At 44.5% G+C, this 23,772-nt stretch overlaps 3 protein-coding genes across 3 annotated transcripts; 1 reads left to right on the top strand and 2 right to left on the bottom strand.

Moving 5' to 3' along the window:
- Positions 1–7,249: 7,249 nt before the first annotated feature.
- Positions 7,250–8,242, bottom strand: F5J12DRAFT_725620 (GTP-binding protein; the record flags this gene model as incomplete). Its single annotated transcript, XM_051741653.1, has 6 exons — positions 7,250–7,379; positions 7,440–7,647; positions 7,697–7,799; positions 7,854–8,000; positions 8,054–8,086; positions 8,141–8,242. Coding segments are annotated over 6 exons (723 nt in total), but the record flags the coding sequence as incomplete, so codon positions are not given.
- A 3,017-nt stretch (positions 8,243–11,259) lies between these two features.
- Positions 11,260–13,113, top strand: F5J12DRAFT_907046 (uncharacterized protein; the record flags this gene model as incomplete). Its single annotated transcript, XM_051748864.1, has 8 exons — positions 11,260–11,317; positions 11,377–11,422; positions 11,562–11,659; positions 11,811–11,868; positions 12,263–12,365; positions 12,395–12,460; positions 12,536–12,619; positions 12,664–13,113. The coding sequence occupies 8 exons, from the start codon at positions 11,260–11,262 to the stop codon at positions 13,111–13,113; spliced, it is 963 nt and encodes a 320-aa protein (XP_051596721.1).
- A 356-nt stretch (positions 13,114–13,469) lies between these two features.
- F5J12DRAFT_853316 (uncharacterized protein) lies at positions 13,470–14,166 on the bottom strand (the record flags this gene model as incomplete). Its single annotated transcript, XM_051746600.1, has 4 exons — positions 13,470–13,591; positions 13,662–13,855; positions 13,927–13,981; positions 14,045–14,166. 4 exons carry the CDS (start codon positions 14,164–14,166, stop codon positions 13,531–13,533), a joined length of 432 nt encoding a protein of 143 aa, XP_051596720.1. The 3' UTR covers positions 13,470–13,530.
- Positions 14,167–23,772: the final 9,606 nt, after the last annotated feature.

Here is a 23,772-nt window from a genome sequence, read left to right as displayed (position 1 = left end):
AAAGATGCTAACACTTTGGTTTCTTACAGACAAGGCCAAAGTACCCTGCTTCATCTGGTTTGAACCCAGTGGGAAACCCAGCAGCAAGCCAGCTGAACATTGCGGAAAAAGGAAAGCCGAGTCCATTGTGATGTCTGAAGGTGGATCGAAGTGCTCTCAGCCCCTGTTGGCCAAAGTGCATGCTGAAGAAGATTGCAGTTCATTCATCACCACCATCACCTCCAGGCTTGATAAATTCATGCATGCAATTGCTGCCCCATTTCCCCCACCACCCATTACCAATCCCCTTGTTGACACTGCCATGGACTACATCAACAACATGTCACAGCTCTCAACAGACAATCAGATCAACATCAGTGACTACTTCCTCAGCATGTCTCCAGATGAAGTGACTATTTTCCTCAAGCATCAGGAACCAGAAAAGCAGATTTGGGTGCAGCATCAGCTGATGAAGTACCGGGATGGGCAGAGATAGGTGTTTTTTTTATTTTTATTTTATTTTATTTACAATATACAAATGTACCCCCCCCCCCCTGCATATCTTTTCAAGTCCCCCCCCCCTCCTTTATACAAATATGTACATAATAAAATGTACATGACTATGACTAGCTTCCTTTTGACAATGGAAGTTAATTTTCTACATGAGTGTGAAATAATTGTAAGAACATATATTTGTACACCATGAAATCTGAATGTTCAGGCTCAGAGAAGGCCCCTAATTGTAAGCTGGTGCTGATAGTCAATCCACATCTCCTCTGCAATGTTGTCACACCTATTATCAGCCCTTCTCCTCTCTGCAGCATCTGCTGGTCCATCACCAAGGCTTCCAATACCATCACCCTCTCCTATGTCCATGGCAAGTTCAGGGTCAAGGAACTCTTCTGGATCATAGTGCCATATGAAATTGTAGAGGGCACAGAGAGCAGCAGGTACTTGAGTTTGGGTGTGGATGCTATATTCAGGGGGAATTTGAAGAATCCTCCATCTGCATTTTATAACACCAAATATCCATTCAATGGCATTTCTAAGTCCAGCATGGCAAAGGTTGAATAACTCCTCTTGGTTTTGAGGTCTATAAAATAGAAGTTACAGGTACACTGAGCAGGATGGAATAGCAACTTACCTTAATCCAGCCTGGCACCATTCTTTCAGATGGTAATGAACACCTCAATAGGGAACCAGAAGTGCATCACAGGTCCCAAACCCTGCATCTGCAAGAAGGTACTTCCCAGGTGGCATGTGCAAGTCATTCCTGTGTGCATCATGTCACATGGTTGCATCTGCAGTTGACCCATCAAAGCCAGTGAGGGCATATGTGAAGAAGAAGTCAAAATCACAGATGAAGAGACAGTTTTGAGATAGGTAGCCCTTCCAGTTCCTCATGTAAGGCTGGTCCTCAGCAGCAGTGAATGCTTGAATATGAGTGCCATCAACTGCACCAATACAATCCTGGAAAAATTGGAAGTGTGGGTCACTAGTAATCATAGTTGATATGGGAGTGTTGTTGGTGGGGAATTGCACTTGGGATGCATAGAATTGTCTTCCAGAAAAGAAAGCCAACATTGCTTTGAAATATCTAGAAAATTATGAGAAAAATATCAGACAGTCCAATGAACTCCCTACCTAGTGATGGTCCCTGGTGAGTGTTGGAACCTCTCAGAAACATGCCAGGATGACAACCCAGTAACACAGGTGTAGAGGAATATCCCAAGTTGTTCCTCCACAGAAATTCCATTGTGAGAAGGCACAAAACCATGATGGGTGAGCACCTGCATCAGGTGATCAAAAACCCCATGGCTGATGCCAAGGCAAGTCTGTATCCTGTCTGGATGACCATTCAGGAGCTCTAGCATCCACCCCTCACCAGTCAGGATTGAGGTATGGTAGGGGATTGGTTCTGAGTCAGAATGAAAAAGGAGGTCATAGAGGCATAGCACCTGGATCATCACTGCTACTACAAGTGCAGCAAGATGGCAATGGTTATGGTGCTGGAGCTGCTGTGCTTCAAGATCCATAGCAGAGTTGTTTGATCTGTTATCACAATGTTATCTATTGAACCACAAGTTGTGTTGTTGTCTTATATAATCATCACATGACTACATTACTGAAGCAGAAGCCCAAAACTTGGACTTCGCATTCATGTGGGCATGCACAGCTTATATAATCATCATGTGACTACATTGCCAAAGTTGAAGTCAAAAACTTCGACTTCAACTTTGGAGGGTGAATGGCACCTTATACTCCCAGCATTGGGTCTGGATGCCACAGATCACAACCTATCTGAGGGAACAGCCCAACAGTGGCTTGGGAAACTTGGGTATGAACTAAAGGAGGCAAAAAAAGGTATTTATATTGATGGCCATGAGCAGGAAGATGTGGTTGCATATCATAAAGAGTTTTTGGCAAAGTTTGCAGAGAACAAAAGGTATGTTTGATGTTATCACATAGACATTTTCTCAATAGAGTATTAGGCTATGATGCACATACACTGATGACTGTCTTGAGCCTGTTGAGCCTCAATTGGGACCTGGTGAACAGTTTCACATACTGGTCATGCATGATGAAAGTATTGTTCATGCAAATGAACTTCAATGCCAGCTATATGTGTATGATGGTAAGATGCCACTGCAGAAAAAAGGCCAAGGCCATGCAATCCATATCTTGGATTTTATTGTCAAGCAGACTGGTTGACTTGCATTATCAGAAAGCCAGGTCAAGGAGAATGCAGGCTTACCCATAAATCATCAACTCAAATGTACAGATGCCTGTGAAATGATTATCCTGGGAAGAATAATGACAGATTCTGGACAAATGAAAAGCTTGTCAAGCAAGTCAGTCATTAAATTTTATTTTCCAGAATAAAGCAATTACTTACAAAACAAGGTGAAAAAAGTGATTGCAATCTTTGAACATATGTACCCAAATTCAGTCACCAAGTTTGTCTTTGACCAGTCCTTGGCACATGGTGCATTTTCCAAAGATGCCTCAATGCAAAAGAAATGAATGTTCAACCTGGAGGAAAACAATGGCTGATGCACAATACCTTTATTCCTATGGACAATCCAAACCCAGATCTCCATGGAAATCCCCAGGTAATGGTCTTTCCACCAGACCTTCCACCTCACCCTGACTTTGAATTCCATGGCCAAGCAAAGGGGATGTAGTGCATTCTCAAGGAGTGTGGTTTGATTTCTATTTTACAGGCAGCAAATGGTGGGAAGGTAGTTGGGGAGTGTAGGACATGCAAACTCCCTCTTGAAGCACAGGAGCAGCTGCACTGGGAGGCACTGGCAACAGCAGAGGGGGCTGACAAGCCAGGCAAGAGTAATCTTGACATGCTGCAGGAACCCTTGAGGACTGGTTGCTGTATGCAGAAAATGCTCACCAATCAACAGGACTTCAAAGATGAGAAACCACTTATTCTGATTCTGATTGAGGAGGCAGACACTGATGCTGGTTTCTGCCCAAGTTTCACTGCAAGTTGAATCCAATTGAAATGTACTGGGGATGGATGAAAGTGCTGTAAGGAATCTGCATTCCCTAGACACATAAACCCCTATCATCAACCATTCTATGATTATCATTATGTCCCCAGACCACTCACACCCACTACTATTCACATGCTACCTTCCTGCCTACCTTGCTGCCTTCTCATGCCCTTGCTCCCTCTCATGCACTGCTATACTCATGGCTGTTGTGCTCTGGTTGCTTTCCTTCCTTTGGACTCTTTTCTTTTACCACAGTCTCTGTTCCCCTTACACTAGTATACCCTCAGCCCCTGTTTTGGCCTGTCCTGTGTTTACATGCTGTTGTGCAGCTTTCCTTTACTTGTACCTTGTCCTACTTAGGTTCCAGGTTTTCCCAGGCTATAAAGCCCTGTACTTAGGTACAGAATGATACCTTTTGGCACTCAGAAGGTCACTATGAGTTTTCTTTTCACTTTGTCTACACCACACACCTTGCAAACTGCCACACATGAACTATATATACTGCTTGCACCACTTGCATCACCAGTACAACACCACAGAACACACCACACATGCCATGAAACACTACCACTACAAAGCACAGAGTCCCACCTTCCAGTCTTGGCAGTCCAGAATCCCTTGGGACAAGCAATTCATTCCCTTCATTTTATTGTTGTTATCTAAGCCATCTAGCATGCATTATACAGCTATATGGACTTTTCCTACAGTGCATGTGTCAAACCAAACATGTGGCCACCATGCAGTGAGAGCATTGCCATGTGACTGACCTTGATGTGCTATAACTCCACCACAGGCTTCTGCACAGCAAGGGACAGCACATTCCTCACCACAAAACACCTTGTTCCACAAATTCTGGATGATTGTCCAGCAAAAGTGATCTGTGCTTTCTTTCACAAGACCTGGCATTACATGGATGCCTACAGGTGTGAATCACCTATCTTGATCTCACTCAGTCTCACCTGTTCACAGAAAAGGTCTCAATGCTCATCAAGCTGAGTTTATAGTTAAGAAGTATAAGTCCCACAGGCACTGTGGCCAAACACTCATGATGAGCATTGGTGAATTGCTTAACTGACTATGGTGGCATCTGAATGTCTATATATGGTAACTCTGATCATCTCCACATGAAGTTCACTTTTGGAGGGGGTTGACCACCAAGATGTTGAATTTTTGAACTTTTTTTCTGATAATCCTAAAGCTATGATCTAATATAGTGCATTTGTATACTCAAATCACTAGACCATGCTGAATTGCAGATGTAGTCACAGTTTTGTTTGTGTCTACATCTGAGTTGCCTATTTTGAACAAATGAAACTGTACCCCCTTGCACAATGTCATTCCTTGTATTTCATAGGTAGAGACTTGGCAGAAGTTGGAGGTAACTCCAACAGAATAAGGACAGAGAAGTTCAGAGGTAGAAACTTCATTGATATTTGTACTGAGGATACACCACTGTACTGTACAGGCTTTTGTACTCTACAGAGGACAGTGAGGCAGTACAGTACTTGCAATCAGAATTCATATTTAGGGACTGATAAGCTATCAAGTGAAAACTTATCAACAGAGGAATGGAGGGTTGATGGAGAACATACAGTGGACAAGAAAGAAAGATGGAAAAGGAGACAGCCCCTTCAGGGTAGCATTGACACTACAGACTTGAACCACTACACCTCAGCCCACAAGGAGTGTGCACTGTGTTGTACCTGAGGATGCAGTACCAGAAAGACTACCACCCACTGAGTGGATACCAGCAGAGATATGCATTTGTGTGTGACAAGCACCAACACCACACTGATGCCAGGTATGTTACAGGGGATATTGAATATTAAGCATGCCTTGCAAATTGATGATAAGAAATAGTTCCATACCTAGATATGCCATTCTTAATGTTTTAACCATATACAGACTTTATTGACCTTCTGGCTCCATCAACAACTTGTTTGCTGAAAACATCTCAGAACAATAACTACATAAATAGTGAAAATGTCCACTTACACATGTGATACTCAGTAATGATTTTGATAATAGCATTGCATAAACCATCCATGTCACCATTATGGTCATGAAAAGCTGCCTTGACAGCTTTTGAAATGGCAGTCTGCACATTGGACCTGTTGTATTCCTCCACACCCAATGACAAAACCTTCTGCCAAAGATGTTGCCCTTGCTGTATTAAAAAGTAAGAATGCTCAGCAACAAGCAAGCATCCTAGAGCAGTGAGCATATCTAGTGTAGGCAATGGGAAACACTTACCAATGGCATGCTTAGCCATGGATTGGAGACTTCTAAACCTCCCCAACAAAGTGACTCCTCTGGGCAGAGCTGGCATTTGGACAGCAGTATTGACTTCAAATTTTGGCTGTTATTCTATAGGTTTGCCTTAGACAAAAAGGGATAGAAATTCAATGCTTACAAACTAAGAATTTTAATGGCACATTGGTGCCAAAGATGGTCAAAATAAATATGGATGAGACATGTAGCCAGTTATGGCAGTGGTAAGGTAGCACACCTCCTGCCAAAGAAGAGGTCACACCAAGGGCACCACAACACACAAGCATGCAACCACTCACATTCTGCCATAAAAGATGGTTTAGGGAATGCATGAAACTTAGCAAATATAAGGGTTAACATGGTAGAAACACTTACAAGCTACAAGTCAAGTGGAACCCAAAGTACAGAAATCAAGGGAATCAGGAAAGATCCAACATTGGACTAAATTCACACACCTTCTGTTATACCATCATCATGAACAGTGCAAGGTATCCCACTGAGCAGACATCCAGCTAAACATGCTATGAAACCACTCACCTCCTGTCATGCCACCAACATCAAGAGTACAAGTGAGGCCATTAGGCAGACAGCCAGCTAAACTTGCCATGAAATCACTCACCTCCTGTCATGCCACCAACAGCATGAGTGCAAGTGAGGCCATTGAGTAGCCATCCAGCTAAACATGCCATGAGATCACTCACCTCCTGTCATGCCACCAACAATGTGAGTGCAAGTGAGGGCATTGAGCAGATGTCCAGCTAAACATGCCATCAAATCACTCACCCACTGTCATGCCACCAACATCAAGAGTGCAATGAGGCCATTGAGCAGACATCCAGCTAAACTTGCCATGAAACCACTCACCTCCTGTCACACCACCAACATAAAGAGGGAAAGTGAGGCCATTTAGCAGACATCCAGCTAAACATGCCATGAAATCACTCACTCCCTGTCATGCCACCAACATCAAGAATGCAAGTGAGGCCATTGATCAGACATCCAGCTAAACATGCCATGAAATCACTCACAACCTGTCATACCACCAACATCAAGAGCACAATTAATGCCATTGAGCTGACATTCAGCTAAACATGCCATGAAATCACTCACAACCTGTCATGCCACCAACATCAAGAGTGCAGGTGAGGCTATTGAGCAGACATTCAGCTAACCATTAGATGAAATCACTCGCATACTGCCATGCCACCAACATCAAGGGTATGAATGAGCCCAGTCAGCGAATCCAGCATGACCACACCATTAATTACTCACCCCCTGTTAATAGATGCAAGGGAACATAAAATAGGAGCATCATTGACTCCACATGTTAGAAGAATTTGGTCACTTACATTACAATTTGGAAACCATTTCAGCAAATCACATTCCATCTCTTTTGCATCCACCTGCAATCTTCCCATGAAGCCTAGCTCCATTCTGTTTCTCAATGTCCTTCAGAAGATCAGTACTTGCACCAAAACACACATGCCTATTTACCTGTGCACAGCATATTCAACACATAGTGTAATACTTGACTGCTGTGTTGATATAAGCAACCTTTGTAAACCTTCCTCATTCAACATATTTGCTGTGCACTGCATCAAAGCATTGCAGTCTGCACTCCTTTGATCCATTTCTGCCACCAGGATTTTCTAGTAGCACAATCTCTGAGTAATGAAACACCCATTTTGAAGTGACACATATCCTTTAGGGGGAAACTTGCACTTGCCAAGCTCATGTTTTATGTGTGCAAGCCACTTCTCCAACAATTCCCTTTCCCTTTCTGCAATCTTTTCCTGTGCTCCTTCTATCTCCCAACCCTCATCCTCAAGTTCTTCAATTGCATCCAGATGCAAGGTATCCACCTTTGTCAATAACACTATCACAGGAACTAAACAGATCCTTAGTTACATGACAAACAGCCAAGCAAAAGAATTCACCATGTCCTGTGTCACACTCATTGAAGAACTTCTGCTCAGCAGCAGTTACTGTCCTGTAATTCTCAGTCATGGGGATGCAAAACCTACATTCTGTTGCCTTAGACTGTAGTTACCCACACTTTATTCCTTACCAAATGACATGGATTCATTTATTCACCCTCAGAGTGGCTGCACGGTCAACCACAAATTCCTTCATTTGGTCAAACTCTTCTGCAGCCCCTGCTTCAAACCCACATGAATCATGGAACACAAAGCCTGGGTTACTCTGAAAAATGAGCTCTTGCTCAATCCTATGGTAGCCATGCTGGAAGCATTTAGCATTCATATGAATATCCATGAGTCAACATGGCATCTTACTGCCAAAGTGCCTTGCATGACAGTATCATCAATCTGAAAATTGTTAGATAGATATTACAGGATTCTACTGACCACATAGGACTATACCTTGTTTCCTTTTACATTGAAGACCTCTGGCTTATCTGTAGAGTTACACACTCTTTGGAGGATGGTGGTTTTTCCCACATTCGCTCTGCCCATGACCAGAACTCAAAAGCACTCAATTTTTATGTACTGTTGAGCCACCTCAGAACTGAGATGGTAATGAGGTCCAGAAGATGTAGTTGCTGTGACTCAACATGAGATGATTTGCATGTCACAAAGAGCATCAATAATACCAGGTGAAGTACCTTCAATCTGAGAGGGAACTGGACCCACCACATCACCAACAAGATCACTGGTTTCTGCATCCCCATATCAAGCATGTCATATTCCATAGACTAGAACAATATCATACCTGTGGCTATGGCTGCAGTTGCTGTAGGAGCTAAATCACTTGGATCGCTTTGGTGGGGGCAATGACACTCACTGCCAAGCGACTTGAACCACATTTTAAAATGACCAGGAGCCATGAAAATGTAAGATATGATTCTGTGTACTTCACAATGCAGAACCTAAGACATGTGGAGGATCAGTGTGAAGCCTGTCATTGTGGTATTGACATCAATTGATAGCAAGCCTGCACCTATCTTCTTACACCCATGGGTGTGCTTATGTAATTAAGTACAGCCTTGCAACGTTGACCTCCATGATCAAGAATAAACAGACTTAGAGCCAGTTCAGAAACTGGTGTAGAGCATTGCTGAGCATTACTGACTCATGTTGGCTTGCTTGAGTCTAACAGTGCATGCCAAAATTTAGTCAGAGCCATAATCTGTGCCAGGCTGCTGATAGTGATAATCAATCAGCATGTACTACAGTATGTAACCCTACATGTGCCCTCTCAGCCTAGAACAACACCGTCATCTGGTAAAGTATATTGTGTTGGTCCTCAGCATTGTTCTCTGTGCAGTCACACATCTCCTCAAATCAGATCTTGGGCAAGAACCTCAGCCATACCACACCTCCTGCCTGTCTGGTGAAGACTGGGTGCTGGAACTGCTTGCAGGTCACCCAGAATGCATTCATTGCGAACTTGGGATGCATGTGGAGGTTTTCCAGCAGCTTGTTGTCGCTTTGCAGCAGCTTGGACTCAAGAATTCAAGGTTTGTTTCTCTCGAGGAACAACTTGCAATATTCCTGTATACATGCGTCACTGGCCTGCCATTCAGACATGTAGGGGAGCACTTTCAATGATCAAATGATATGATTTCACAGTATGTATTTAACACTCCTCCAATGTAACTACTGCATGGAGTTTCCAGTTATTTCCATATGATACTCACCATGCTTGCAACACAACCTTTTTATACAGACTACATTCAATTTCCAGCTGGTGATACTGTTCCTTCGAAGATCCAAAACAACCCAAAATTCTGGCCATACTTCCACAATGCTATTGGTGCCATCAATGGAAGCCATATCCATGCATCTCCCCCCACCTACATACATTCAAACTACTGGAACCACAAGGGATATGTTTCCCAAAACTGTCTCTTTGCATGCAATTTTGACTTATGGTTTATATACTCTCTTACAGGCTGGGAGGGCAGTGCAGCAGATGCCTGTGTCTATGAATATGCAACCACACATGACTTGAGGATTCCTGAAGGAAAGTTTTTGCTTGCAGATGCCAGATTTCCTGCAGACCGAACATTGCTTGTTCCACACCATGGTGTATGCTACCATTTAGCTGAATGGGGCTGTGCTAGTGTAAGGTAAGTAATCACACTTACAATCCCTTGACCATCCTACTGATGAAAACTGCAGGCCTGTGAACAAGCAAGAATTGTTCAACTTGTGGCATGTGTCAGCCCACAATGTTATCAAACATATTTTTGGTGTCATAAAGTGTCATTTTCATATCCTTTCACTAGTTCCACCATTTGATCTCCAGATGCAAGCACAGCTGCCAGCAGCACTTTGCACCCTTCATAATTTCATCCACATCCATGATCCATTCGAAGGCAAACTTCCAGAAGACTTTGGCACTCCATTTGATGCAGGTGTGCAAGGTGGCGATAGGTTGGAGGGGCCTGGTATACTGGAAGGCAATGGAGAACATCCAGAGGCACACACATTGTGTGATCAAATCACTGAGGCAATGTGGATCAATTACCAGGCCATCCTGAGGGAGAGAGAGGCAGTGGGACACATGGAGCTCCTTGAAGACAAGTCTGACATGGATGTGGATGGCACTGAGGACAAGTAAGTGGTGAGGAATATACCTAGGAACTACTGCCCTTCCATGTACATTTTTTTAATGTGAAGACTTAATTCCAGTGATTACTCTTGATAAGTCATCCAAAACAGTGTGAATTACAACAACAAATGAAAGAGGTACATATCAGTATGGAAAGTATATGCAGCTACATTGTAATTCAAAGTGGTCCCCCCTGATCAACACCACCTTCCTGCAGATGACCAGCAATTGATCATTGATACTCTTGGTTGGTGATGGCTTGATGAAGAGTGGTATTTGTGATGGCACATTTTTATAGGGCAGGATATGTCATCCACTCTGATGTATTCATGTTAGATGAACTGATATGCTTGATATCATATTGATGAGCAATCATCATTGTATAGTTGGAAGGAAGGTTGAAACTCTGCCTTGTAGTTCATGGAGCATCCTGGGCACATTAACTGACACATGTGTCGGCAATGGGTTGTGCACCGGTTTCCGAACTGGCTCTTAACCAACCAGAACCCCCGACATATCACGTGACTCATGTGACATGCCGTGCCGCCGGTAATGTCACGTGACATGTCAGGACTGCCAATCCACCTGTCATTCCTCGCTCGGAGCGAAAAAACTTCCGCAGCTTCCATTCAAGCTTTCTCTCAGAACCTTTGACAGGTAGAATGTTGTCCAAGTTACCTTTCATTCCTCGCTCGGAGAAAAAATAACTTCCGCGGCCTTCGTTCAAAGATTTCTCTCAGAATCTGGCTCGCCACCAGGGGTTACATGTCAGACCGATCTCCTGCCTATCTGCCAATCCAAGGGAAACCTGACCAACTTCGGAATGCATAAAAACTCCCCAGGACAACACTAATCCCCCAGGTCCTCCGAGTCCTTTCACCTTACGCGCGTCAGTCATTATGTCTCCTCCCAGTCCCAAGATGTGATGCTGCTCGTTTTCTGTGACGGTACCGGTGCAGATGGAACTCTCACAGGTACTGAAGGTGTGCTGTGTTTCCCTGGCCTTGACGCAGCAGGTCTGACGTCCGTTTTTTCGCACCAGTACATGCACCACGCCAGTTTGCTACCAACGTTCTGCGCCTTTGTAAGTCACCTCCAACAATCAGAGAAACTGGGCTTATTCGAATGCTCGTGCCCACGTTAGCGCGAGCCATCCTATAGACCTCTGCGTATGTCGCTGCTTCAGAGATGAGATCCCATTTCAACTAGTTATATATCAAAAACCAGTGGTGATAAGCCGAAGCGTCAAATAGTCCTTTACTTGAGCGGGGTCGGCTCTGAATCCGATTTTAATGGTAACTTCGCAGGCACAGCTCTGCTTCTTCGTTGAGTGACTGTTCCCGTCGATTCGAACGTCTCAGTTGCTGATGCGGCCATTCCCCTTTCCAGAGGCTTATGGCACGGCAGTGGGTCAGTTTGTTAGGTGTCTACCTGCGTAAATGGATATTCATGATATTTCAGCAAGCAAGATTTGAGATGCATATGCATTCATCGCCCAGAATTTTGAAGTGGGGGATGAGATATGTATCTTCGGGTGGGCTATGATCCAAATGGTCCCTTGTAACTATTGACAAGTCCTTGCCATCTAGATTTTCCAGGCAAGTCATTTTCGTTGTTACCGCTGCTGACGATTAACAAACCTGACTAGGGGTGCCTACACAGCTCGAAAGCTATCTGGTTTAATTGTTAGTAGCTTTAGTAGATCTTCTGATTGCTTTACTCAAATTCATTTGTGAAAGGACCATATTGGGCTCTTGGAAAGAGAGCAGCTCGGAGACTTCTTTAAGATCTGGTCTGCTCTCGCCAAAGGCTGACACCCGACGATTCCATCTGGCACGCGTCAGACCAGGATCAAGTGAGTAATTAATTTTATTCAATCAACCACAGACCTTGCTCTCCGTTGCTGATACAATCTCGCTTCCTCGAAGATGTGTGGGTGTATGGGACACCGTTGATGCTGTCTATAAATTTCCCCTTACTCCCATCAAGGATACACTCGGCATAACAGATTTCAGTCTTCCTGCCAGCATCGTATTGCACTGCATGCGCTGTCTCTGCAGGAAAATCGAGACCGTTTCTCGCCCACCCTTTGGGAGATGCCGAAGGGCGGCTGGCGCGACAACCAAGTCATCAAGCAGGGACGTCAGCTTTTGTCAATGTTCCTTCCTTTCGAATATCTGACATACTGGGGGGTCCTGCAGGTGTGGTTTCCCGGTTCCCATTGTGATGTTGGTGGAGGTTATGAGAAGCATGACCTCTCTGACTTGGCATTGTTCTGGATGGTGGTGCGTATGATTCTCGAGGATTTTGTGGAGTCACCTTCACATAGGACTGGCTCGTGACTAGGGAGAAATCAAGTCCTTCATCAACATCGATACCTCAGTTTATTGAGAAGATTGCGCAGCCTCAGCCTGATCCGTGGGGAGCAGCGCAACCTGGACAATGGATATGTGGAGTTGGTTGGCGACTTGAAGCGATTCATTCAACCTTCAGACACGCTTGCAAGGTGGTGCGATCAAGCCAGGCATGGTGTTCCACGAGAGCATCCTTTATGCCCCCACGACGGCTTACGAGGCCGCAATACATGCTCACCCTCGATACGCTCAAGCAAGCATTTGGAACTTCTTGGAAGCCGACCATTGCACCCCTCAACGAGTTTGAACAATACTGTAAGGATAAGTGGGGGAAACAGTCCAAACGCAAGGCTAACCGCAATGTGCATATCACTGTCTTCTTTCGTGCGCTATTTACGGAATGTGTTGATTTTTTGTGCTTATAGCATGGTGTTTTCGAAAAGGTTCCCGAGAGTGTCACCTTCGAGAGTGTATCAGGTCTATTTCCTTAGATACCAGGGGCAGGAGCAGGATATGGGTTGTACGGTTCCTTTCATGGTAGTTGTGTCCTAGGTAGGGGGTGCCCAAGTGCTCAAATTTTGTCATAGTTGTCGTGCATGAACCACCTACTCCCTGTACAACTGGCCCCTCTGAAACAATTACAATTCCGTGTATTGTGCTTTACACAATCTTCGAGCATAAAACGAAACAAACAAATAGCATTTCGATTTTGTCATACAGTCCGTACTTGAGCGCATGGTTAGGGAATACCTACCACTGGAACGAGGCTCTCACAGATGACCCGTAATCACCTTGTTTATCATTCAAATCTATTATATGACATATGTACTGAAGTCCTACACTTATAGTTCGAAAACCTTCTGTATCATGGGTGTGAAGTCCAGTCGTGTAGCTGTGGGGTCCCTGTCACCGACAACAAGTTTAGAACCCTCCCCGCCGCCGTTGTACGGGTCGAAATGGTTGATGTGCATACAGTCTCTCCAGCCGAAGCCCCTCCCACACCGAAGCCAACTTCAGTGCCGTTTCAATACCCAAACACCTACCTTCCTCTACACTAATTGGACCGTGTCTTTGGGCAAGTGCGAGAAGAGAAGGAAGTAGCCAGCCCTTGATGTCATATTGCATGGCGAGCACAACCTTCTCAACATCGCCAAGAGTCTCGCACTGCTACCATCCAACCAAGATATGGCTGCTGCGCGGAGGCTTGTACATTCCCACATCATGGATAACTTGAGGACAGATATCCGTTGGCTGGTAAAGTGAAGCACTAGGCTCTTATTTTGCCCACACTGTCTGGTGTGGATAATTCATAGTCAACATGCCACACTCTGAAAATCAGATACAGGACTATCTTACCTGCATAATAGAGCTTTCAACAGGCATTCAAATTCATCCTTGGAGATGCCATGTAAGACCACCAGTCTTGTGTCATCCTGGCCCTCTATCATCTCATTTTTGGGTTGTGGGATGCGAAACATGTCTCTGAAGATCACTGACTCCTCTTCCAGTGGCTTCCTGGGAACCTTGAACAAACAATTTTCCACCTAATCAAGGGGTAAGAGTAGCAGAGGAACTATACAAACAATGCTGACTAGGAGGATGAGTGTGTCCATATAAAGCTCTGGGTGCTTGGGATACTCTGGAGTGGTTGTCATACTGTCTGCCATGAGAATGATGGTGACTGTTCCAATGAAGGAGATGACCCTTGAGCTTGAGGGGCATGTTTAAGGGGCAAGTGCTGCAGTCTCTGGTGGACATTATAAACAGCAGCCAAGTAGGTTTCCAATGGTCCAATGTGGTTGAAATAGGGGAAGATTGTTGGATAGATATCTGGCAACAGTCTTTATGCAGAGCTTTGTGCATGTGAGAGCAGACAGGTACATGCCTTCACTTCCAACTTCACATGATGGTCTTAGGGTCAATTGCAACCACTCAGTGCTTGCATTGCTGCCCACACTCTGGGAGGTACCCAAAAATGGGTTGTTCAGAAACCAGAACAGGGATGTCCAAATTGCAGCATGAAAACTTTTCAAGTCTCTGGCTTTTGTGGGTAGGGTGAGAGCAGAAGGTCACTCAAGTTAGCCTAGACACAGAACTCAGACTTGAAATGACAAAGTTTTAGGTGTAAGGTAAGACAAAGTGTAAACTAAGTACTTAACATATTTGTTGGAGATATATTCTCCCCTGTGTTCTGCTCACTTTGGTACGATGTTTGGGTGCTTACATAATCACCTTAGAGCGCACATTTTACAGTAGTTTATTCACTGTTCCCTCAGTAGCTTGTTGCACTACTGAGGGTAAGCTCACTTTCACTACCAGTATTATACTTACTGATATCCTGTAGATACCTACAGGTTGGTCTAATACATTAGTAGCTTGTTGCACTACTGAGGATACCTACAGCATCCTTCAAAAATATTACCCAATCAACTTGGTGTAGACTGGATGGCATACTGTGCAACAACATGCCCCCTCAACAAGATGAGTAGGAAAGAAAAAATGTGGCTAGACACTTGGACATCAACTGCATACCTCTGAGGACCTGTACTGTGGTAGCATAGGTGTAGAAATGCAGTCAGCAGTGTATTGGACAGCAGGTGAAGCATTTGGATGAGCAGGAACTTGAATTTTGTCTATGGTGATCAGCTGATGAGTGCATGGTTGACATGGCCTGTGCATGGTGCAGTTCTTCATGTGAATACTGTGCACAGCCCTGTCATATGACATGTGGCTTGTTTTGTCAAGGGGTTTACAGTGGTCAAGATGTGTTGACACATTGTGGTGAGTTGTGACAGGACTGGGCAACCAGCTGCACCTCATCAGGAAAATAACACTTTACTATTTTTGACTTTTTGTGACTAAAGTGACTTGTTGGGAAGGAATCTACTATCATTACCCATGTCCTGCAGGCATGGCTGCACTTTTCTTGCTGATCTTGGCCTTGTTCAAACCACCTAATTCATAGCTTTCAGTAGATACTACATACATTCAAATTGATGGAGGTTCCAAAGAGATATTGTGATTTTTCTCTCAGACAGTGTGCATCATGCCAATGGCTCAATATCTCTGAATTTTCAGACATTTTCTAGTCTTCTTGGCTTAGATATATCATCACTTAGTTGTCTCAATAGATTCTGTTCTCTTTTCATTCTTCAAAATGCTGTATATGGTCAAAAAAAAAGTCCAGATAGTAGGTTCCTTCCCAAAAAGTCACAAATAGTCACAATAGTCACAAAAAAGTCAAAAAAAAGTCACAAAAAGGTCAAAAATAGTAAAGTGTTAATTTCCTGATGCTGTGCTGCACCAGGGTCAGTGCTGCACCTTCCACACCTCTCATTTCACCTGCACCACCTCTCTCAATTAAACAACAACTAACCCCCACCAGTAGGTTTGCTTTGCTGCCATCTGCTTCAAGAACATGGCACAAATCATCAAGATCTGGCCATTTAGGTGTGAAAATGAGCTGTTTGAGCTTATTCTGAATTTTGGGCACCAGGTGTGAAGTTGCTATGGGTTGTAAGTGACCATTGCACCTCAAGTCTCAATCTAGGGAGCCTAGAGAGTGCTTGAGGGCTGTTTGGAGTGCTGTAGGAGCTGTTTTGAAGGTAAGTGGGTTGTGCTTGAGTGTGCACTGATCCTGATTGTTATGCAGTGACAGCTCATGATCTGGGACCCACAGCATCTCATTTGCGCCCCCTAGGACCTTCTCTGACAGCCACTTCAAGACCAGCAGCTGATCTGTGAGATCAGCACCTCCATCATCAGGCCTTGGGGTCATACTTCCAGCACTTGTGCTTGGTGAACATCCAGGTATGTTTTTTTGGCTTGATTTTGGTTCATTGGGGTTGAATGGGTGCATCAACAGGAGAAGAAAGTGGCCCCAACCTGTTTGGAGTCATATTTACACCTTGGAGGGATGCTGTACCCCAGTTCTCAGGTAGTAAGTGCAGGCTTGATGAAACCACACAGTTTTTTTATTAATCCCAGGTGTGTGCATGCAGACAAAGTCCTGTGTGAGCCACAGCTGTGAGTATCAGGTACACAAGCCCATTTGCTACAGTATGGCAAGCAGGAGCATTGCACTGATGTTTCTGTGTTGGCCAGGACTTTGTGTGGCAGAAAGAGGGAGTGAGGGAAACAAAGAGCAATTTGTAGTGTGCACAGCACTTCTTGTGCAATCAATGGGCATCGGTAGACCACTTTGTGAGCTGGTAGTCCTAGGGAATCTGTCCTGTGCTGGACAGCTCTGGAAAGCTCTGGCCAGCAAAAGTGATTTACTGATGGGTGCACCCATGTGCAGGTCAGTCATAATGTTACTTGCAGATGGAGTGGGCACATATGAGCTTGCATTTTGATTTAGATGGATTGAATAGGGCATGTAGGGACTCATAGCACATGTGTTCAAAGGAACTGCACTGTGGTGTGGACCCTCTGTTCCAGAGGGTGTTCACATGCCATGTAGACTTCCTGTAGTGAGTCTGGTGAAGTCTGTATTTACTTGCAAGCCTGTGCTGACACAGTTTCCAGCATTTGACACTTGTGCTGGCAAAGGAACAAGCATGTGGAACCTGCTAGGGTGTCCAGAACTGTGCCTGAGCACTGCACCAGTGGCCACACTGTGTGGAGTGTTGCACAGTGGTGAAGAAGTTTGGTGGACAAGTGTGTGTTCATGAAGTTGGTATGTTTCTGCTGTGAGAAGGTAGAGTGAACTTTGTAGCTGACCATATCCAATAGCTTGGCCATCTGTGACCAGGGAGCAGCCATTTTGAGAGAAAACAACTTGAACTCCTTGACTGGATAGATAGGTGATTGAAAGAAGATTTGCATGTATCTGGGGAACAAAGTATACCATTTGAAGTAGTATGTGAGAGGGTTTAGCAGTGCTGAGATCCATTTTGAGAGTGATTTTCCCAACTGTGGTAGCAAGGACCAAGTTTCTGCTTGCAGTTACTATTGCTTGAGCAGGTGAGAGAGGTTTGTGTTGTGGCACATTCTGCTCTTCATTATTCAGTGACACAGCCTTATGTAATGCACTTGTACTTGTGTTAGCTTTCATCTTTTGAACACACCTCAGTCTTGACATACTCAAGCTGAGGTGAGATACTTTTTCTACAGTTGTTACTCTATGATATCCAACCCTATTAGTTACACTCCTTTGTTTCTAGCTTCCTCTGTTCACACTGTAGCTCTTTAACCTACAAAAGGTTATGAGCCCTGCCCTGCTCAGATACTAGATCTACACAGTCATAACTAAGCTAAAACAATGTCAAACCCTTCCACATCAACTGCTGGCTCCTCACAGACAGCAACCTCAGCCTCCACAATAACTGCTACCTTGTCAGCCAAGTCCATGCAGCCTAGTAGTTGCCTATATGACATTCTGTCATTGGAAAATGATGGTTCTAACTTCCAGACATGGAAGTACAGAATCAATGTGGTACTAGACATTTGTGGATTATTGGACCTCATCAGTGGAAAAATCACTGCACCAGACGCAACTACAGACCCAAATGGGCATGCAGACTGGCTAGCCAGGGACAAAGAGGCTTGTGCACAGATCACCTTAACTCTGAAGGATGAACCACTCAGTGGTGTGCTTCATGCAAGCACAGCAGCTGAAGTCTGGAAGAAACTATGTGAGTGCTATGAAGGAAGAGGCAAACAGACAATAGCCTACATTATAGGTGAACTCTTCCATGGGACCCTCTTGGATGATGCTCCCATGGAACCTCAGTTAAACTCTATGTGGCAGAAGGCAACTGTACTCAAATCACTTGGCCAGTCCCTAGATGACTCACTAGTTGCCATAGCCATGGTCATATCTCTACCATCCTCCTACTTGACTCTCTGCACTGTTCTTATGTCCTCAGACAACAAGCTGTCAATAGACTCAGTAATCTCCAGTGTTCTCATCAAGGAGAGAGCAAGAAGAGACAGCAGCAGCCCAAACTGCACATGTTGCTAAGACCCAAGCCAACAAAAAGGGCAAATGGAAAGGACAATCAGAAACAGAGAAAGAAGCCTCAACATGGCAAGATGAAGAAAGCTGATGAGATGGCAAAGTCTTCATCCCATCCAGAAAGGAAAAGGAAAGCCAAGGAAAGGAGAAGGACAACCTAGTAGCCAAGGTGGCACACATGCCAGAAGCCCATTCTCCCCCCTTATAACTCTTTGTGGCATCTAGTCATGGCAGCAACCTAAGTGCATCCTGGGTTGTCAACTCTGGTGCCTCAGTCAATATGTGCTGTCAGTGCAAATGGTTTACATCATTAACAAAGCTCTCACCTCCACAGCCAGTTGTGGTTGGAAATGGTAGCTCCATACCAGCCACTGTTGTTGGACATATTGAGCTTGAGATGGACCTGGGAGATGGAAAATCTGGCCATATACTACTACAGAAGGTCTATTATGTGCCAGACCTCAACTTGAACATCCTCTCTGTGGCATACCTCACCAACAAGGGAGTTGAGGTAGCCTTCACACAAGGCAGGTGTTTCATCAGCACACAAGGCAAAACTGTAGGGATGGGTCACAAATGCAATTCACTTTATATCCTTGCAGCTAGGATGAACTTGCCATACCTTTCTGCATGAATTGCATATGGACCATCACCTGCCCTCAACCCCACTCTCAACTTCACAGCACTTAATTCTTCCACCTCAAATTCAAAGGCCACACTTGAAACATGGCACTGTCATCTTGGCCATGCAAACCTTAAGTCCATCCAGTGACTTGTCAGCAAAGATATGGTAGAGGGAATGGAGATAAAAAACCCAAGGTTCAGACACTTGCTCTCATGCCAGGCATGCCTTGAAGACAAGCAGCACCAAAATACCATACCAACAAAGTCATATGTGGAAAGTCCATGTGTCCTCCACAGGACATTTTCCAATGTCTGTGGACCTATGGAGACTACAGCTTGGACCAGACACCAATATTTCATTACCTACACTGATGGTCATTCCCACCATCTCATGGTTAAACTAATCAAGACCAAGGATGAAGTCCCTGCCCTGACAAAGGAATACTTCAACCAAGCTGAAATTGAGACAGGCAAGTACCCCAATTTGCTGTGAACTGATGGTGGAGGAGAGTATGGCTCTACAGATTTCATCACATACCTCAAATCTAAGGGTATACACCATGAAAAAAATGAATGCCTATACCCCTCAGGAGAACAGAGTTGCTGAAAGGATGAATCACACACTCATCAAGACTGCACAAGCGATGCTCAGTGATGCTAAACTCCCAAATTAGTACTGGGGTGATGCTGTACTCTATGCAGTGCACCTAATTAATAGAACTCCAACCCATGCAATCCAAGGTGATGTAATGCCATATGAGGTGTTCACTGGCAATAAACCCTCAGTCTCACACATACAGATATTTGGATGCAAGGCAAACATTCATATACCCCAGGAAAAGCCAAAGAAACTCAATGTGAAGTTGCTCGAGTGCATTCTGTTGGGATTTGCTGAGAATAGGAAGGCATATGTGTGTCTGCATTGTCCTACAGGCCAAACATTTGAGATGTGGGATGTAGTATTTGACAAAGGTGACAGAGTCCATATAGTCACAAACCCTGTAGGTGTTGCAAGGAAACCCAAGGAGCCTGCAGTTGTGCCTCAGGAAAGTACTGGGGTTGGTCCCAGTGCAGATGCACACACACTTGAGTCAGAGGATGAGCCAGGAGGCTCAGATCTTGGATCCAATGGGCCAGAGAGTACCCAGGACCAAGATGACCCTGTCATTGTAAAGAGTGAGGCTATGGATGAAGGGGATCACCTGCCATCAGGTCAAGATCAATCAGTTGCTAGGGAGAGCAACAATGAGGACTTACCTTCAGTTCCACCTGTTGTCTTGCAGGCAGAACAAGCTAGAATGGTGCCTACAGCATCTATAAGGTCTACTACACAGCTATGAGGTCCCCCCAGCCTTATCCAAACCCTATCCCAGCTCCAGTGGTGAGACACTCCTCATGAGCTTGAAAATGCCCTATTCAAGATGACAATCCTTGTTATTTTGTCAATGCCTATGATAGGAAGTCACTCACTGAGCCTAGGGAAGAGACAGGTTATGCACTGTACTAGCAACATGACACTGCAGCAGGCAAGGGTGATGTGCATGTGGACAGTGAGTCAGTGGCTTGTGTGGAGACTCTGCATGAGTCTGCTTACAAAGCAATCACAACACATGACAATGAACCAACTATGTTCAACAAGGTGATGCAATGCACTGACACAGACCTCTGGTACACTGCTATGCTTGAGGAACTCAAGGTATTTAAGTCCATTGGGTTATATGAGGAGGTCAACCTGCCACCTGAGCACAAGGTCATTGATTCTAAGTGGACTTTCAAAGTCAAACAAGGCCCTACAGGTGAGATAGACAAATACAAGGCTTGCTTGGTGGTGAAGGGGTTTACCCAAGTCCACAGTGTTGATTATACAGAGACATTTGCACTGGTGACCAAGTTTGCCACCATTCATTTCCTGCTTGCACTTGCTGCTAAGTATAACCTTGAAATCCATCAGATGGAAGTAAAATCTGCATTTCTAAATGGAACTCTGGACAAAGAGATCTATCTGCAGCCCCCTCCAGGTTTCCGATTGGATGATAAGTTGTGGCTACTGTATCATGTGCTCTATGAACTCAAGCAGGCACCAAAGTCCTGGTATACCCACCTCAGATCTGTCTTTGAAAACCTGGGATTTACTTGAAGCCATGCAGACCACAGCCTTTTCTACAAGGTTGAGGATGGTGTCCCCATCATTGTAGCTGTCTATGTGTGACACACCAAAGGTGTTTGGTGAGGTGGACATGGATACAGCTGATGAATGGAGATGAAGACCATAGCCCTCCTGCAAACAAGGACAGCCAGAAATGTTGGCAGTCATCCCTTGCACAAGAACGAGTCATCAGTGCCAAAGAAAAAGAAAGGGAGCAAGTTAAGTGCTGGTTAAAATTCTTAAGCACCTGTGTATGGCATTCTGGTTTTCGACATATCTCCACTGTCTCTGCAGATACTGAGACCATTCCCACACTCACTTGTAGTGCTCAGCCACACAATCCTACCTTCCAAAATTGGAAAGGATTTGTGCATTCCACACATTTCTACAGCACTCCCTCCAAAAGATGCTCATTTTGCTAATTCTTCTGATATGGCCACCTCCACATCAATCATTTCACTTGTCCCCTTTGCTAGGGACCATGGCTACATATATCTACCAGGAGTTCTTACCAGCTTCCATCCTGAAGCATCCTGGTACATCCACCCTTGTCAGCACCCTCTCAGACCATCCAGCTTGGACAGCATGTTCTTTTTGTCAGTATGACCTCTAGGAGGACATTCTTTGGTCACCTCAGGTCTGTCATTCACTTGGAAAGGTCTTTTGTGGTCATTTCTGTCTCTCCAGTCCAAGAAGCATATGGTTCCTTCCTCCCTGCTCCCTGCAATGTCTTTGTACCAGTCTCATCTGTCATTCTTCCAAGATTGCAACAGCTACAGTATAATCTACTGTTCTCCACCCTCCCTGATTGCATCCATGATGAGCATGATGCACATCTTGCCTCCTTGTTGCAAGATATGGCAGAAGACACTCCCCCTTCATCCTCTCTTCCAACAGAGCATCATTCATGAAGTTTTTATTTGCTTCACTGAGAGGATGGTTTTGGGGGGAAAGTTGCAATCCACTATGCTCCTGTCACCCCACAGACCCCCAAAGCTTGACCCCTGTTGACATCTGACTCACCCTGTCCACTTTTGGATGTATGGTATTGGCATCAGGTCAGCACTGCCTCTCTGTCATCCCACCTTGGCCTAGAAGCAATCTCTTTGAGATGTGACATGCACAGCCTCCCCCTAATGCGATTCCAGTGTGCTTTCCCAGTTCCTGACATTACTTGACTCATACTTTGATGTTTTGACTGTCTTTGACTCACCTATTGCCAATACTTACCAATCTTTTGACTTTTCTTACTGATTCTTTGCTTTTTGGCTTGCAAATCCTTACCAATGCTTACCAATGCTTTCCAAGATGATTACCCATCACTTACATTCCTTACTCATCAGTTACCAATCACTTACCAAGTGTTTGCACCTTGTTTTCCAAGGGCAACATCCCTGTACTGTATATAAATCACTGTACTTAGATAGCAAAAAAAAAGGAGACATCAGAGAGCCCCTCTTGCTCACATTTTATCATCACTCAGTAATTCATTCAGCAGCTTTGATAGTTGAGACTTTATTAAGGGTCTAACTATTGTCTACTTTGCTTATCCTTGTCTATCATCAATATACTTTGCTCCAAGCCCTCCCTGAGCTCAGTGCAGCTTAGGACATTGAATTAAGTTGCCATTCACCCTTCTGTAGGCTGACAGCAGTCTACCCTATCACTTTCTATTGCATTCTTGCTCCCTCTTTGTCAGGAGCACCCCCATCCCTCAGCACTCTTCTTTGAGTGTTGTAGCTTGCAAAAACCCACCCAAATCAAAGGTTCTACCATCTAGGTACTGCATAGGCACACCACCACTCACTCTTTTTGTCTTTTGTGTTGGTTTTGGTTGGTTTTCACCACTGAACCAAACTTTGACTCACATATGTTGATGACAAACTTATTGTCTCAAGATGCTGCTCTACCATCAAACACCCCAAGGCTCATCTTGTGAGTGAGTATGATCTGACAGATCTAGGTGAGGCTTTTTGGATTCTAGGCATAGAAATTATTCAAGATCATGACAAGGGGACTATCCAAATGTCACAGAAGAGGTACATACAGAATGTTCTTGAACATTTCAGCATGAGTGAAGGCTGCTCTGTCACTACACCTATCAAGTCAAATCTGAAGCTTGAAAAGTTGGAGAACCTGGAGGTTGATGAAGGCCTATCAGAGTGCACTGGGTGCACTGATGTATGTAGAAATATCTATAGGCTACCTCAGTAGTGAACAAACTACTGATATATTAGATATACCTGTAGGCTACTACAGGATGTCAGTATAGTAGAATACTTGAAATATGAATGGACTTACCCTCAGTAGTGAACAAACTACTGAGGGAATACTAGTAGAAAATACTACAAGTAT

Source organism: Pisolithus orientalis, assembly GCF_024613125.1.
Source record: "Pisolithus orientalis strain OTSU chromosome Unknown F5J12scaffold_36, whole genome shotgun sequence".
Lineage (NCBI taxonomy): Eukaryota > Fungi > Basidiomycota > Agaricomycetes > Boletales > Pisolithaceae > Pisolithus > Pisolithus orientalis.
Note: the sequence above shows the minus strand (reverse complement) of the source record. Positions and strands in the feature narration are given on the sequence as shown.